This window comes from Lemur catta, chromosome 1 (genome assembly GCF_020740605.2).
Source record: "Lemur catta isolate mLemCat1 chromosome 1, mLemCat1.pri, whole genome shotgun sequence".
NCBI lineage: Eukaryota > Metazoa > Chordata > Mammalia > Primates > Lemuridae > Lemur > Lemur catta.
This window is the reverse complement of record NC_059128.1, coordinates 284,953,034-284,967,640: the sequence shown is the minus strand read 5'-3', so window position 1 is coordinate 284,967,640 and position 14,607 is coordinate 284,953,034. Positions and strand designations below refer to the sequence as shown.

At 56.7% G+C, this 14,607-nt stretch overlaps 1 protein-coding gene across 3 annotated transcripts in view; it reads right to left on the bottom strand.

Annotated features, from left to right (window-relative positions):
• SLX9 (SLX9 ribosome biogenesis factor) overlaps positions 1-14,607 on the bottom strand; it is a 47,012-nt gene that overhangs the window by 13,221 nt on the left and 19,184 nt on the right. For all 3 annotated transcript variants that reach the window (XM_045540831.1, XM_045540832.1, XM_045540833.1), the window contains exon 3: positions 5,311-5,379. In XM_045540831.1, the coding sequence (XP_045396787.1) occupies positions 5,311-5,379 (69 nt within the window). The remainder of the gene's footprint in view (positions 1-5,310; positions 5,380-14,607) is intronic.

Sequence of the window (14,607 nt, the reverse complement as noted above, 5' to 3'; positions counted from 1 at the left end):
GGAAACACCTACAGTGAACATCACATTTCACGGCAAAACACCAGACACACTCAACTATAAAGTCAGAGCTTTATGATGGGCGGTGCGGGGGACAGGGAGGGGACAGGTGAAGGTGGGGAGGGGTGAGGAGGGGGAATGCTCAAGTACTGCTGTCACCTTCCAGCCACCACGGGGGCCCTAGAACACGCACACCAGCCAGCAACTGCTGCGAGAAGGGGCAGGAGCGCCCGGTGCTTCCCAATTAACCCATAAAAGTCTGATCCTGCTTCAGTCGAAATTTCAACAGGATTTTTTAACCAAACCTGTAAAGCTAGTTCTAAAGATTATTATTTTTTTTTTTTTTGAGACAGAAGTCTTGCTCTGTTGCCCGGGCTAGAGTGAGTGCCGTGGCATCAGCCTAGCTCACAGCAACCTCAAACTCCTGGGCTTAAGCGATCCCTACTCGCCTCAGCCTCTCGAGTAGCTGGGACCTACAGGCATGCGCCACCATGCCGCGCTAATTTTTTCTATATATATTTTTTAGTTGGCCAGATAATTTCTTTCTATTTTTAGTAGAGACGGGGTCTCACTCTTGCTCAGGCTGGTCTCGAACTCCTGACCTCGAGTGATCCACCCACCTCAGCCTCCCAGAGTGCTAGGATTACAGGCGTGAGCCACCGCGAGCCCAGGCCAAGATTTTTTTTTACAAAAACTAAATGCATAAAAATAGTAAAAACATTTCTTAAAAAGAAAAAGCGACAGGAAAAGAGGACTACTAGATACCAGAGCAAATCATGACACGACAGAAATGAAGGCAGGGGCAATAGGCGTGGAGAACGTCACAAGCCGCACCTGAAGCAACTGGAGTCCTCTGGATTCTTCTCTCACTCACACTCTTCCTAGAAATCAGTCATGTAGGAATCAGACGCAACAAATAAACAGAGAGGAATCAAAGGCCAAAATATACAGCAGGAGCTGCCCAGCTGCACTAGAAATCAAGGAAAAGAAAACGACAAGACACAATTTTTCGCCTATCAAGCAAATTTTAAAACACTGAATAACAAACAACAGTGTTAGAGGCGGGGAGCTGCTGGCAGGTGTGATCTAGCCAGCGCTGTGGAGGACAACAGGGGCGGGAAGTCGAGAGGATGCGTGTGCTTTCCCCAGGCCGCCTGCGCTGGGCACGGTGGGCAGGTGAACGGGACAGTGCAGGAGCGGAGGGGGGACAGAGCACAGAAGCCTCCAGGGGCAGGGACACCATGGGGGAGGGACAGCGTGGACAGTTTGTGAGCTTGTCCCCCTTGAAACACGGTGGGGAGGGCAGACCCACAGCTACTGACTAGGGAAAGGTTCAACACATTTTGAGGGGAAAAAAACCCAAACACACAGAAAATATGCATTCCTAAAGATCCTAAGGAATCTACAAAGTAACTTCCTAGACCCAAAGCAAGGTCATAGGATACAAGATTAATATTAAAAAAAAATCAGTTGTACTTTAATATACTAGTAGAGATCTGGAAAAAACTCCATTTACAATGGCATCAAAAATTCTAAAATACTATAGGAAAGGCTTATTTTAAAAGTGTAACACCTCTACACTGAAAACCACATGACACTGATGACAAGAAATTAAATGGCGATATACCATGTTCATAGGATTTGAAGATTTGATGTTGTCAAGATGGCAATCCTCCTGAATGAAATTGATCTGCGGATTCAATGCAATCCCAACCATAATCCCATTGGGTTTTTGTTGTTTTAAAAGGAACCGATAAGCTAATGGCAAAATTTATATGGAAATGCCAAGGACCTAGAACATCCAAAGCAATCTTAAGACAGAAGAACCTGTAAGGCTGGTCATGGGCACCCCTCCCCTCCCTAATGGAAAAAGAAGAAGCCCCTCCTATTCCTCCATACCTGCTCTAAAGCTGAAACAAAGAAATTCCTCACTCTTCCCCGCTGAAACCTTCCCTCCAGAGAAACTCCCATGCCCCACCCCTAAAAAGGTATATAAGCCCACCCAGACTTCTGGGCGGGGCGCCTTCTCTGGTTCCACTCGTGGGACCATGAGGCTCGCCTGGGCCCCTCTCTTGGGACCCATTACCCCCCCCCCCCCCCCCCCCCCCCCCGGGAGCAGCCCAATAAAGCCTCTTTACTTATCCCTTTTACCTCTGCTTGTTTTTCTTTCTCTGGCGCCGCCCACTCCATTCTTAAAACCTTACAGAATCAAGATAAAGAACTTACATTATCCAATTTCCGGGCTCACTTATGGCTACGATAATCAAGACAGTATGGGACTTGCTAAGGCACAACACACAGATGAGTGGACAGAGAGATCCCAGAAAGACCCGCACTTACGAGGTCACCTGATTCTTCACAGAGGCACCAAACAATCCAGAGAGCAAAGAACAGTTTTCATAACAAAGGTGCTGGAACAACTGAGTCACAAATCCATATTGGGGAAAAAAAAGGATCTTTATCACTAGTTCACACCACAGACAAACGTTAATCCAAGACGAACCCAAAACCTACATATAAAATTAAAAGTATAAAAGTATGAAGTTCTTAGAAGAAAGCATAGGAAAATATGTTCATGACTTGGGATTAGGCAAAACTTGCTTAAACAGGACACACACGTACACAAAATAACCACGTAAGAAAAAAATATAAATTAAACTTCTCAAAATTAAACTTCTGTTCACCAAAAATAAATTCTTAAGAAAACGAACAGGCAAGTCACAGTCTGGGAGAAAATATTTGCAAAACACATACCCAAGCAAGGACTGGTCTCCAGGACATACTAAGAATTCTTAGAGCACAATGATAAAAAGGCAAACAGCCTCATGGAGAATGAATTTCACTGGAGATGAAGCACAAATGGGTAGTAAGCACATGAAAATGCTCTTTTTGTGGCAACGGAAATTAACACCAGCATGAGCTACCACTTCACGATCACCAGCCGGCCAAGACTGAAGAGACACACACCACCACGCTGGCAAAGCTGCGGGGCAACAAGAACTCTCACACGCTGCTGGTGGGAGTGTAACGTACAACCACTTTAGAAAAACGTCTGGCAGCTGCTTATAAAACTAAACATACACCTACCCTATGACCCAGCGTTCCATTCCTGAGTATTTGCCCACGAGAAATGAAAACATGTCCACAAACAGACTTGTGAAGAATGTGCACAGCAGCCTTTCTCGTAGCAGCTCAAAATGGAAAAAAGCCCAGGTGTCCATCAACAGGAAGGTGGCTAGCGAACGGTGCATCCATACAACGGAACACTTCCCGGCAATAACAAGGCACAGACTGCTACATGCAGCCTGGATGGATTTCAGAGAACAGTACTCTGAGCAAAAGAAGCCAGACGCAGAAAGCGCATCCCATATGATTCCATTTCCATGAAGTCGGCAGCAAAAAACCCTCGACTACAGACAGAGACCGAACCGAGGTTACTGCCTCTGGGGTGGAGGAGCGGGACTGACTGGGAAGGGGCCGGGGCTCTGGGTGATGATGACGGTCGGCATCCTGAAAGGGACGCCGGAGATCTCTGAAGGGCACACTTCAGGTGCACATTTCAGCACATGCAAACACGATTTTCAAAAGAAAAAGAAAAAAAAGAACCGCAAACAAATATTGAGCTCTAGCAGAATTATTTGCGGGGAAGTGTACTGACGTCTGCAACTTACTCTAGAATGCATAAAAAAACACGTGTTCATGGACAAACAGACGGGAACTGACAGGTGAACAGTTATGTGATAAAGACTGGAAAATCCACATGGTGGGCACAAGTGTGTTCACCATAAAATTCTTCTCACTTTCCCAAATAAAATATTTCATAATAAAATATGAAGTAAAAACAACCTGGGGGATGTAGCTAAAGCTATACTCAGACACTCACTTACAGCCTTTCATTCCTAAACAAAACACACAGAAGTAGACGAGCTAAGTAACTCAAACAAACCTAAAGAAAGCTACCACAGGGAACTAATAAAACACAAACTAGTAATTTAGAAAACAAAAGAGTAGAATTGACCATTAAATCCATGAATTAATTCTTGGAATGGAAGAGACAAAACTTCTTAACTAATCTAATGAGAAATGGGGGGGTGGTGTTGGGTGGGACAGCAGAGAGCAGTAAACAACACGTAAGACATACGTGTCTTACATGAAAAAGCAACATACAGCCCTTTGCTAATAAAGGTTGAAATCTGATTAAATTCAATTATTTTATAGGAAAATACAAGTGGCCAAAATTGACTCAATTAGTAAGAAAAAAAAAAATACCAAGCACCACAAAAGACAATTTACGTGTCCTCAAGGAATTACGGCCCAGAAAAGTTCCAGGTCCAAAGGACCAGAGCCCACTGACCTGCCCAGACCCCGCTCTGCACAACTACAACTGTGAAAACAAAACTGGGGGAGGAGTCATTTCCCCAGGACACATCTAAAAAGTGACAGAAAACACAAAAGTAATAATCGTGGAAAATGGTGACAAACTTTTCTAAGTACTACCTCCGAAAAACAAAAAATTTCTTTAAAACCCCCAAGGAAAAACTAATGCAAATCATACTTTAACATGTGAGAGCACAAAAAAGAAAATATTCTAAGTTAATTGTACAAAGTCAGCAGAATCACACTGAAAAGATAACAATAAGAAAAAAATTACGCAACAATCTTGACAAGAAAATCTTTGGAAAAACACCAGCAAACATTCCACATTGTGAAAAATGACTACGTACTCCAGAACTAAACGTGTGAGAAGAGGGGTGCTCAGCCTGCCGTGGGCGTCTGGCAGGACGTGCGTGAACAGCCCGACTCCCCGATGCAGACTGGGAGAGAAGGCCCCAGGCCCTGAGAGGGAGCGGGGACCCCAGGGGCCCCACCACACCGAGACCACTGCGCACAGAAACTGCGTTGTCACGTGCAGGTCTGGAAGGACGCACGTCTGACCCGAGAGGGGTTTCACATGCTACTGCAGGTATTTCTGAAACGTCAAAGATGCTAACAAGCACGGGTTACTTCTGTGATTAAAAATCTCTTCGTGGGAACCAAAAATAGGTGGTTTTTACAAACAAGGAGCCAAGAGCAGCAGCTCCTCAAGTGCGTCTTCCAGGGGAGAGGGAGGCCAGGCTCCGCAGGCCCCACACGGGGCAGCTCGGCTGTGCTCTCGCGTCTCCCGGCCGCCCTCTCTGTGCCTCAGCTGCCCGCCCCCCCACCCCGGGGCCCCCATGGCAGCCTTCCAGGCAATGCCCTCGGGCACCTGCTCCCAGGGGACCCGAAAGGGAGTGTCTCCGGGATGGAAGCCCCAAGACACGAGCACGGACTTACTCTGCAGCCATCGCTCCCGTCTCAGCTTCAACTTCTCCTTCTTGGGCAGAATAGCCTTGGCCTCCACACCTGGGGACAGGGAACACACTGGTGAGCAAAGGCATCCAAGTGCTGTTTCTGCTCGAAACACGAGGACAAAAGCCTGGACTTCCCAAGCACAGGGACCTGAGAACTTGACTTGGGCAGATTCTGGCTGTGCGAGGGCCACTGCCGCCCACGTCCCGGCCACTGGGGCTCTGAGCAGATGGTCTGTGCCTGGGTGTGGGGGCGGGGAGCCGTCCCTGCCTCAGCCTCCGGAGCTGCAGGTGGTGCTGGGGGCACCTGCAGTGTGTGTTGGTGCATCGGGGGGCTCTCTAAGCACCAGTGTCCCTCCGGGGTGACGCCTGGCCACCGACCACTGGGCGGCCTGGAAAGCGCAGGCAGGCACTTCCCAACACAGTCTCCCCGCCCCACCCCTCCTCTGAGATGCCATCAGGGCTGGCGGCAGCGTAACTATGCAGGAAGGCCAGCTCACCAAGAGGAACAGAACTAGGCAGAAGTCAGCAGACCAGTGGCCCTCCCAGGAGGTGTCCCTGAGAACCTGCACGTTCTTCAAAGGCAGGCAGGGAGTCAGGCCCAGCCCAGGTGTCTGCTCTCTGCCACGCTCGATGACATGTGCATGGGGACTAGGGGAACACCATCCCTGGAGCCCACGCAGCCTCAAGGTTCTCAGGACCTCGAGGAAAGCACTCAGCCAAGGCTACCCGCAGTGCACCGCAGACAGCCAGGGCGACCAGGGACAGGCCCAGGCACTGCAGACACCTTTGCTACCAGGGATCCTGGCCCTGTCCTGTGCCCGCTGGCCCCACCCAGCCCCAACCCTGAGGGACGTCAGCGCTGGTGGAGAGCACCCGGCACAGGGCCAGCACTCCAGCCCCACCCACCACGGCCCCCAGACCTACCAGGGACCATGGAGGTCCTGCCCTGCCCCGTCTGGGTGGGGTTTTTCAGGAAACATCTACGGCACCCAGAATGAGGCAGGGGCAGGGCACCCTCAGCTCCTGCATGACCTGGCCCCCATGAAGTCACAAAGATGCAACGTAGGAAAGGATCCCCACAGGGCTCCGGGGGCAGGGGTGACAGCAAGGCAAGGGCTGGCATCCGGGGCACAGGCTGAGTGCCTTGTGGGATGACAAACAGGCCCCCAGCAGGGCGCAGGTAGAGGGGGGAAGACAGGGTCTGAGGGCCCCTCGTGAGCACAGGTCAGGACATCGCTGGCCCCAGGGTCCAGTGCTTACATGAACCTGCCTTCTGCCAGGCTCACCTGAGCGCCAGGCACCCTGGGACAGGTGAGCACCCTGGGTGGCCCTGTTTAGCGTAAGACTATCAGGAACATTCCCAAAAGACAAAAGCACGTGGAGTGTGCAGTGCCCCATCTGCGTGGAGGGCGTCCCTGGGCTGTGCAGGCCCGTCCAGGCTGGGCTGCCCCGGGGAGGAGCAGTTAGGGGAAAGGGGGTCTCGTATGAACCAGGATGAGGGGGACAGGAGGGACACCCTGGGAGGGCAGGACAGAGGGCTGCCGCCCCTGGGCAGTGCTCGAGGCAAGGGCTGCTCCGCTCACGGTTTCACGGCCTGGCCTCACACTCGCCAGGGGGAAGAAGAAGCCCCTCCAAGCTTGGCCAGAACCCCACCCGCAGCCAGGGTGGCCTCACATGGACAACTGCTGGGCACCAAGGTGAGCCGTGGGCACTGGGGACACCAGCGCCCTGCAGAGGCGAGATGGGCTCTTGGGATCAACGTCCTCAGGTGAGGCCCTAAGGCCTGGCCCAGCCCACTGTCACATACGGGCCACGATCCCACCAGGAATCACAAAACATTCCCCCTAAGGTGAACGGTCCCGATCCCACCCGCCCCAGCCCTGGTCCAGCTTCCTGGGTCCTTCCAGGGCACCCGGGTGTCCAGAGTCACAGTAGAGACTGCAGCGCCTCCCCTCACTGGCGCCCAGACCTGCTGCCTGACTCTAGGCCTGCGCTTCCTGCTCCGTCTCCATTAACACTCGTCTGCTTTATTCTCCTCTATTCTCGGGAACCACTCACAGGAACCACTCATGCATATGGTAGGTCCACCTTCTGTTTGCTTCTGAACTCAAACGCCCCACCTCCCTGCTCCCTCCCTGCCTTCCCTGGGCGCCCGACCTCCTGTCCTCCCTTCTCTCATGCCGCAACCCTGGCACGACAAGCTCCTCCTGCACTCTGGTACCGACAGCACCCCCGCCCCGTCCATGTCCCTTTCGGGCGTTGGTCCGTTGCTGTTCCGAGCTCCTCTCTGGCCCGGGGTTCACCTGTGGTCTGTGTGCTGCAGGCAACGCCAGGGTCCTCTGCAGCCCAACGTGCAGCCAGCCCTTGACGAGGGCATTTGGACAATCTGAAGTTTTGTTTTCAGGGAGCTGTGCTGGAAATATGTCAGCTGGATTTACCATCGTAATGTTCATTAGGGCTTATACCCCCTCTGCTTAGTCCATCAAAGGACGAGAGGTGAATGACCGTGAATCCTGCCCCTGTCCGCAGGGGCTCTGCTGTGGGCTCGGCCTCCAGCACCCTCCCCTGCCGCACACACCGCTCCAGGGACGGCGTCGGCGTCCCGCTGCCTGTGGAGACTGGCCACCCCCACACCAGCTGCTCCCTCCACCCTGCACTGCGGGCAGGGGTGGGTGGGGGCGGGATACCCGGGGGGAGGGCAGGCATAGCGCCCCTCCCTTGGCCTGGGGGAGCTGAGGCTGCCAGGCAGGCAGAGCAGAGGTGGCTCCACATCTGGGCCCCATCGCAGGTGCCCCCTCCCTCCTGGGTTCACAGCCCAGGTTGTCTGTGCGTGTTGGCTTCGCACCTGGTGACTGAACTTGGGATTTCTGTAGTCTATTCTTGGTTTACCAGCGGCTAAAACTAATTAAAACTCACTATAGTACCTTTTTTTTTTTTTTTTGAAACAAGGTCACCTGGGTGGAGTGCCATGGCGTCATCATGGCTCACAGCAACCTCAAACTCTTGGGCTCAAGAGACCCTCCTGCCTCAGCCTCCAGAGTAGCTAGGACTACAGGCTCTTGCCACCATGCCCGGCTAATTTTTCTATTTTTAGTAGAAACAGGGCCTTGATATGTTGCTCAGGCTGGTCTAGAACTCCTGAGCTCAACCGACCCTCCCGCCTCGGCCTCCCAGAGTGCTGGGGTTACAGGCGTGAGCCACCGCGCCCGGCCGTCTACACAATTTGGGCACTGATTTTTCAGCCCTCACTGTTCTAAGCACCTTACACTCCATCCGTCCAGGACTGAGGGACACGCGCCGGCTGTGCTTCCTCCGCTCTGGCTTTGGACACGATGGCGCTGAGGACACCAAGGTCCTTGCTCTGTCCTCTTAAGGACCTCGATTACTGCAATGCCCACGCCCAGGTGCTCTCAGTGCTGCCTGATTTCCTCTGAATCTTCATTGTGGTGACGATTCCCTCTGCAACTGTCCACGTGACTTTTATTTCTGTCACAAAATCATCGCTCCCCATGGTTTCTTTCCCAGGCTTTGCTGTCTTAACGTTGCGGTGCGCTGGTCTGGAAAGGGCCCCTCCACCCCGGGAGCTGCTGTCTCGCCTCACAGCACGGGGCTCCGGGGCTGCTCCTCACCGGCCCGTGCTGGCCCTGCGCCCCTTTTGCTCTGGAGGAGTCTCACATCCACCCTGTGGCCCTGCTGTTTGGATCAGAAGATGCACGACACACGCTCGGGAACTCCTGCCTGCCTCCCCCTGCTGTCCTCACGGATGCAGAACAGGCCCAGTGCGTGGCTTTGGACAGAGACGGCCCCCAGTCCCCGCCACGAGGGGAAGGGCAGGAGGCAGTCTGCTGCCCTGAGCACTGACTCACACACCTGAGCCCGTGGACACGCCGCTGACCTGGGGGCAGTGCTGGCGCTTGGCAGGCACCCTGGGCACAGGCCTGCAGGGCACGTGGCCTCTGTACCCCCTGGTGACTCCCCTCCCTGCCCATGGCCAAGTATGTGCTTCCTGTGGAGATGGCTCTGCTGCCCTTGCCACCAGATGGCCAAAAACAGTTCAAGGTCATTCCCACAGGCCCCTTCATCCCTGCCAGCCTGGCCGTTCCAAGCAGAGGTCACAGGATCCCACCCTCTCAGCGTCTCCAGCTTCCCAGAACGGGGCACGGCCTGGGCCAGGAGGGCAGGCGCCTCCCAGCCCCGCTCCAGCTGGCCAAGCTGCCGTCTGCACACTGGGGCCCGGGGCTTCCAGCTCCTCTCTGCATAACCCACCTGGGGCAGAGACGTGGGCTCCGGGACCAGGGCGTGTCTTCGCTGAGCTCAGTCAGGGTGAGCTGAGCAGCCTCCCGCTGCACTGGTGCTGCTGCCCCAGGCTCTGCTCACAGGCCTGCCGGCCGCTTCCCCTCGTACCCGCCAGCCAGGGCCCAGGACAGCAAGTGCTGCCTGGACTGGAGCCCAGAAGGGACGGCACAGGTGTTGGTCACCTGGCTGGGGTGGGGCCTGGCAGCAACTGGGCAGGAGCTGCAGCCACAGGGGCAGCGCCTCAGATACCCTGGCCAGAGTTGCTGGTGGATTCTCTCAGGGACAGTTTAGGAAAGAGCCTGCAGGTGAAGTCGGACCGCGCTGGACAACCGGGTGGCCCAACATGACCAGACCTGGAGGCAGAGGGAGCTCAGCTTTGTCCGCTCAGAATGGCTCCTTGCGGCTTCCGGTCAGGACTGCGAGCCCTGCCCCAGGCTTGGGCCCCGTGGACACGCAGGCAAGAGGACGAGGTGCCACATGAGCCAGTTACGCCACGCACACCGGGAGGGGCCCACACAACCAGCCCGGGGGCCCAGGACGACCCCCTCACCTCAGCGAGCCGTAAGGGTCCCCTCCTCCAACCCTGGACACGCTGAGGCTTGGCCCCCAGGTCCCCATCCGTCTGGAACCTCTCCGCACAGGTGCTACGTGCAGCAGGGTCTCAGGTTAAAAGACCTGCTTCTCTTCAGACGGTGGCTTCTCTGGGAGCCGACAATGCCCACCTGCCAGCACAGAGACGTGGTCCTGCCTCGCTCGCCTGCGGCAGGGGTGGAGTGTGGGAACCAGGTGTGCCTGTGCCTTCTCCTCTGTGCCCCGGACACCCCCCTCCTACGTGCTGGCGACTTTACCCGGCCCGTTCTGAGGCTCCCTCACCACTGCGGTGTCTGCACAGTCCCAGTTACGGCTCAGCTGTGTCCTCCCCCAAACCCGTGTGCTGAAGCCCTGACCCTCAGGACCCCAGAAGGGACTGTATTTGGAGACAGGGTCCCTACAGAGTTGATTAACGTAAAACGAGGTCAGCAAGGTGGGCCTGATCCAGTCTGACTGGCGTCCTTGAAAGAAGAGAAGCAGCTGAGGACAGACACACCCACAGAGGGACGACCCTGCCAGGACACAGGGAAGAGACGCCGTCTACACACCAAGGAAAGAGGCCTCACAGGACCCTGCCCTGCTGTACCCTGACCTTGACTTCCCGTGGCCAGGAGCGTGAGAGAAGCTCCCTGCTGCGTAAGCCGCCAGGAGCTGGTCCCGGAACACCCCGGAGCACGGTGCTCCCACCAGGCAGGCGCAGGTGCGTCGCCCACGTACACAGCCGCCTGTGAACTGCACCTGCAGGCTCTCCCCAGGAAACGCAGAGCCAGCAACTCGAGTTCCCAGCCTGTCATCTCCCCAGGCAGAGATGCACCTGCTCATTCCCCGACCCAGGAGCTGGCTCCAGTGCAGTCACTGGTCTGATGAACTAGCCCCATCCTGCAGATGAGAAAACTGAGGCCCGGGGGCAGGAACCTGCCCAGGGTCAGGGGAGCTGCCGTGGACCCTCTTCAGCCACAGGTCTTGGTGTCACACAGCAGCCTCAGGCTGGGACACGCAGACACTTCCCCGCACCCCAGGAACATGCAGAAGGGATCCAGGGCACATAAGATTTGGAGGTTTATTCCCCAAAATGAACCATGAACCAAGGTGTGGACACAGGTGTAGCTTCTCAGAGTGCCAAAAAAGAGCACACGGCCTCCCTGGGCCTGTCATGACTGCCCCCTCGCGGCGTGGTGCCCAGCACCCCTGGCACAAGCCCAGGATGGGCAGGAAGGCTGGCCATGTGCTCCACGGTGACATCAGTGAGGCCTGCCCCACATTAACCGGAAGCCAACTAGCACCCGGACAAAGATGGTCAGCCCATGTCGGCAGAAACCAGTGCGTGGCCACAGGCCAAACCAGCTGGCCCTGGAGAGGTCCGGGCAGCGCCAGCTGGCACTTCAGGCAGCCCTGTGTCTTTCCTTCCCCGAGGACGGCCATAGCTCAGACAGTGCCCAGATGGGCTGGAGCCAGTCAGGGGGGACAGTGCCCTCAGCCAGCGCAGAGCTTCCTGCCCACTGGTGTCCAGGCAGGACCACAGGCCAGGGGCAGGGCAGGGACCATGCGCTGAGCAGTGGGAGCTGGGGGTGCAGGAGGCCCCCGCAGCTGCCTGAGCCTCTCTCAGCCCCGTGTGCGCAGGGGAACGGTGGGACGGTGCTGCAGTCTGACGTCCTTCCACAGCTCGTGCGGCAACGTCACCCCAATGTGGCAGTTCTGGGAAGTGACCGGGTCAGGAGGGCTCTGGCCCCATGAGTACAGGAAGGAAACGCAGTAATCCGTTCACGGGTTCACGGGCTGACGGGCCATCACGGGAGGGCGCTGCTGCCCTACAGGAGGGGCCAGGCAGACCTGAGCGGGCAGGTCAGCAGGCTCCGCCCCTCGCCACGTGTGCCCGCACAGCGTCCGCGCTCCGGAGTCCCCACCAGCAGGAAGCCCTCGCCAGATGGGGCCCCTCGACCTTGGACTTCTCAGCCTCCTGAACTATTAGAAACAAATTCCTTTTAAAAATAAACTACCCACTTTCAGGTACTCTAAGCAAAAAACAAAACGAAACAAAAAAAAGACTAAGAGATGGGTAACAGCATGGCTTTCCACGTGACGTGTCAATCTGGGATAGAATCCAGAGAGACTGTCATTGCCTCTCTGGCAACAGGGATGGAGAGGCTGCCCCGCGGGGAGCCCCGACGAGGCAGACCCCACAGGTGGCCCCGTGCTCAGTCCACGTGGGGCCGTGGCGCTGGCCCCGCGTGTGGCCACAGGGGCCTCATCTGCTCGGGGCCAGGGGCAGGCAAGGGGCCAAGCTTGCCGGGTGCATCCGCGTCACGGCTGTGCGGGCAGAGAGGGTGCTGGTAACAGCACCTCCACCTCTAATGTGCCCTGAAACAGCGCGGACCCGAGGCTGGCCCTGTTCCCTTGGCCTTCACTGATTTTCCCCGAGATGACGTGCTTTCAGCCTCAGACGGAATCCCCCCAGAACACATCTATGCAAGATGCATGTCTCCTGCTCTCTTTTCGAATCCAAGCACATTTTCCTGGCTAGCACAACAGATCCATGATGTCCCAGGAAAAACAAACCAGAAACGAGTTCTGTCAAGAGAAAGGCAGCAATCCTGTTAAGCTACTTCAGACTTTATTTCGGGAACGAGTACAAAACCTCCAAAGCCCGTGACTCCCGAGGGCATTTAATCCCTGTCCCAGGAGCCCTGGTCCGTGCGCCGGCGGCCTCGTGTGCCCTTCCAGCCGTGCCTGCAGCAACCCACTTTCCTGCTCGGCACCCCTGACCTCTCGCTGCCTGACCAGAAGGGAGGGGCCGACTCCGCAGTCGCCTCGGCCCCGTGGCTGCTCAGGATGGGGCTGCGCGAGGACAAACAGCGGGAGCACCCAGGGCTCGGCGCTGGCACCCGAGATCATGCTGCCCGTCCAGCTGGCCTGCCCGACAGACCCCGCCCCCAAGGCACGGCCGCCCACCTGGCCTCCAGGAGCAGGCTGGCCGCAGCCCTGTGGGGGTGTCAAGCCGTAGGTGCAGCAGGGCCCAGCTTCACACCGCGGGGAGGTGACACACGCCCAAATGTGGGGTGTCGGGGCACCTGTGGGGCACGCGGAAGCTGGTGAGGAAAGGGGTGGGCGGGGCCAGCGCAGCAAGTACAGCTCCAGGCAGAAGCCGGGGCCGGGGACTCAGGCAGAAGGGCCACGATGGGACGCCTCAAACGGAGCAGGAGCAAACTTTCTTCAGACTATTTCTGTAACCTTTTTGTAATTTTGAAATTATTTCAGTGCAAACTGACCCAAACAGTAACCTATGTGGTGTTGGAATGAAGCAAACTTGGAGCGGGCTGGGTCAGGACCGCTGGTGCCGCGACCCTGCCAGGCTCTAGCCCCAAAAGCAGCTCCCCAGCACCCCATCTCCATGGCACCGGGGAAACAGGAACCAAACATGCTGCTCCTGCAAGACGTGGAGGGTTTGGAATGTTGACGCCAGAGCAGAGGCTGCCTGGAACCACTGGCAGCGGCCCCGGAGGCCCCGCAGGCTCCGCCGGCACTTTCTGGGCCCACGCTCGGTTCACTCCTGCCGCCTCGCCAGGCTCCGGACAGGCCGACCCCAGCGTGGTGGTTTACAGAGGGCACTTGCCCCGTGCACTCTGCCCCCCACGCCCCTGCGGGACACAGGGAGCAGGGCAGGTGCGTGCACCCCTTGCTGACTACAAGCAGCTGCTGGTGTGATGTCGGCTCAGGCTGTTCTGGTCTCTAAACTTACAAACCAAATCCGTGGCTGCCACCCAAGCACAGGGAGCCTCACGTGCGTCATTACACCAGCGACAGCAGCCCGGAGAGAAGGGGCTGGGTGGGACTGCGCAGGCCTGTCTGCCCCTCGCAAGGGGGTGTGGCCGTCAGGGGCTGTCCCGGGCCTCGCCCAGTGCCAGATCCCAGCAGCACCAGCACTACAGCCCCCGCTGACATGCGGGAGGGGCAGGAGGTCACCCACCATGTCTGACTAGTGACAAAGTGACAGCAGATGGCCATGCCCGGGAAAGGTCATCCCAGCCTGACCTTCTCACCTGGAGAGCTTGGAGCAGGTGCCGGGAATGCCAAGCCCAGGGCAGGCCCGGCCCAGCCTGGAGCATCACTCGACCCAGCCGCGGTCTGTCCCTAAGATGAGCCTAATTCCCCAGAACTCACAATGCAAGACTGAACACAACCAACCAGCCGCCCACGCTGACACGGGGGCTGCACAGATGGGAAGGGCGAGGTGGCCGGGACCCCGGCTTCCTGTTCTTCAGACAGAGGCCTCTCCCTCCGTGCGCTGGGTCCACGCACCCCACACCACCGGCTGCATGTGTGGCTCATACATTGCACCCCGTCCTTCTGGCCTGCCACTCCACTGTGCCAGGGGAGAAGGGCAAGTCCCCGAGAA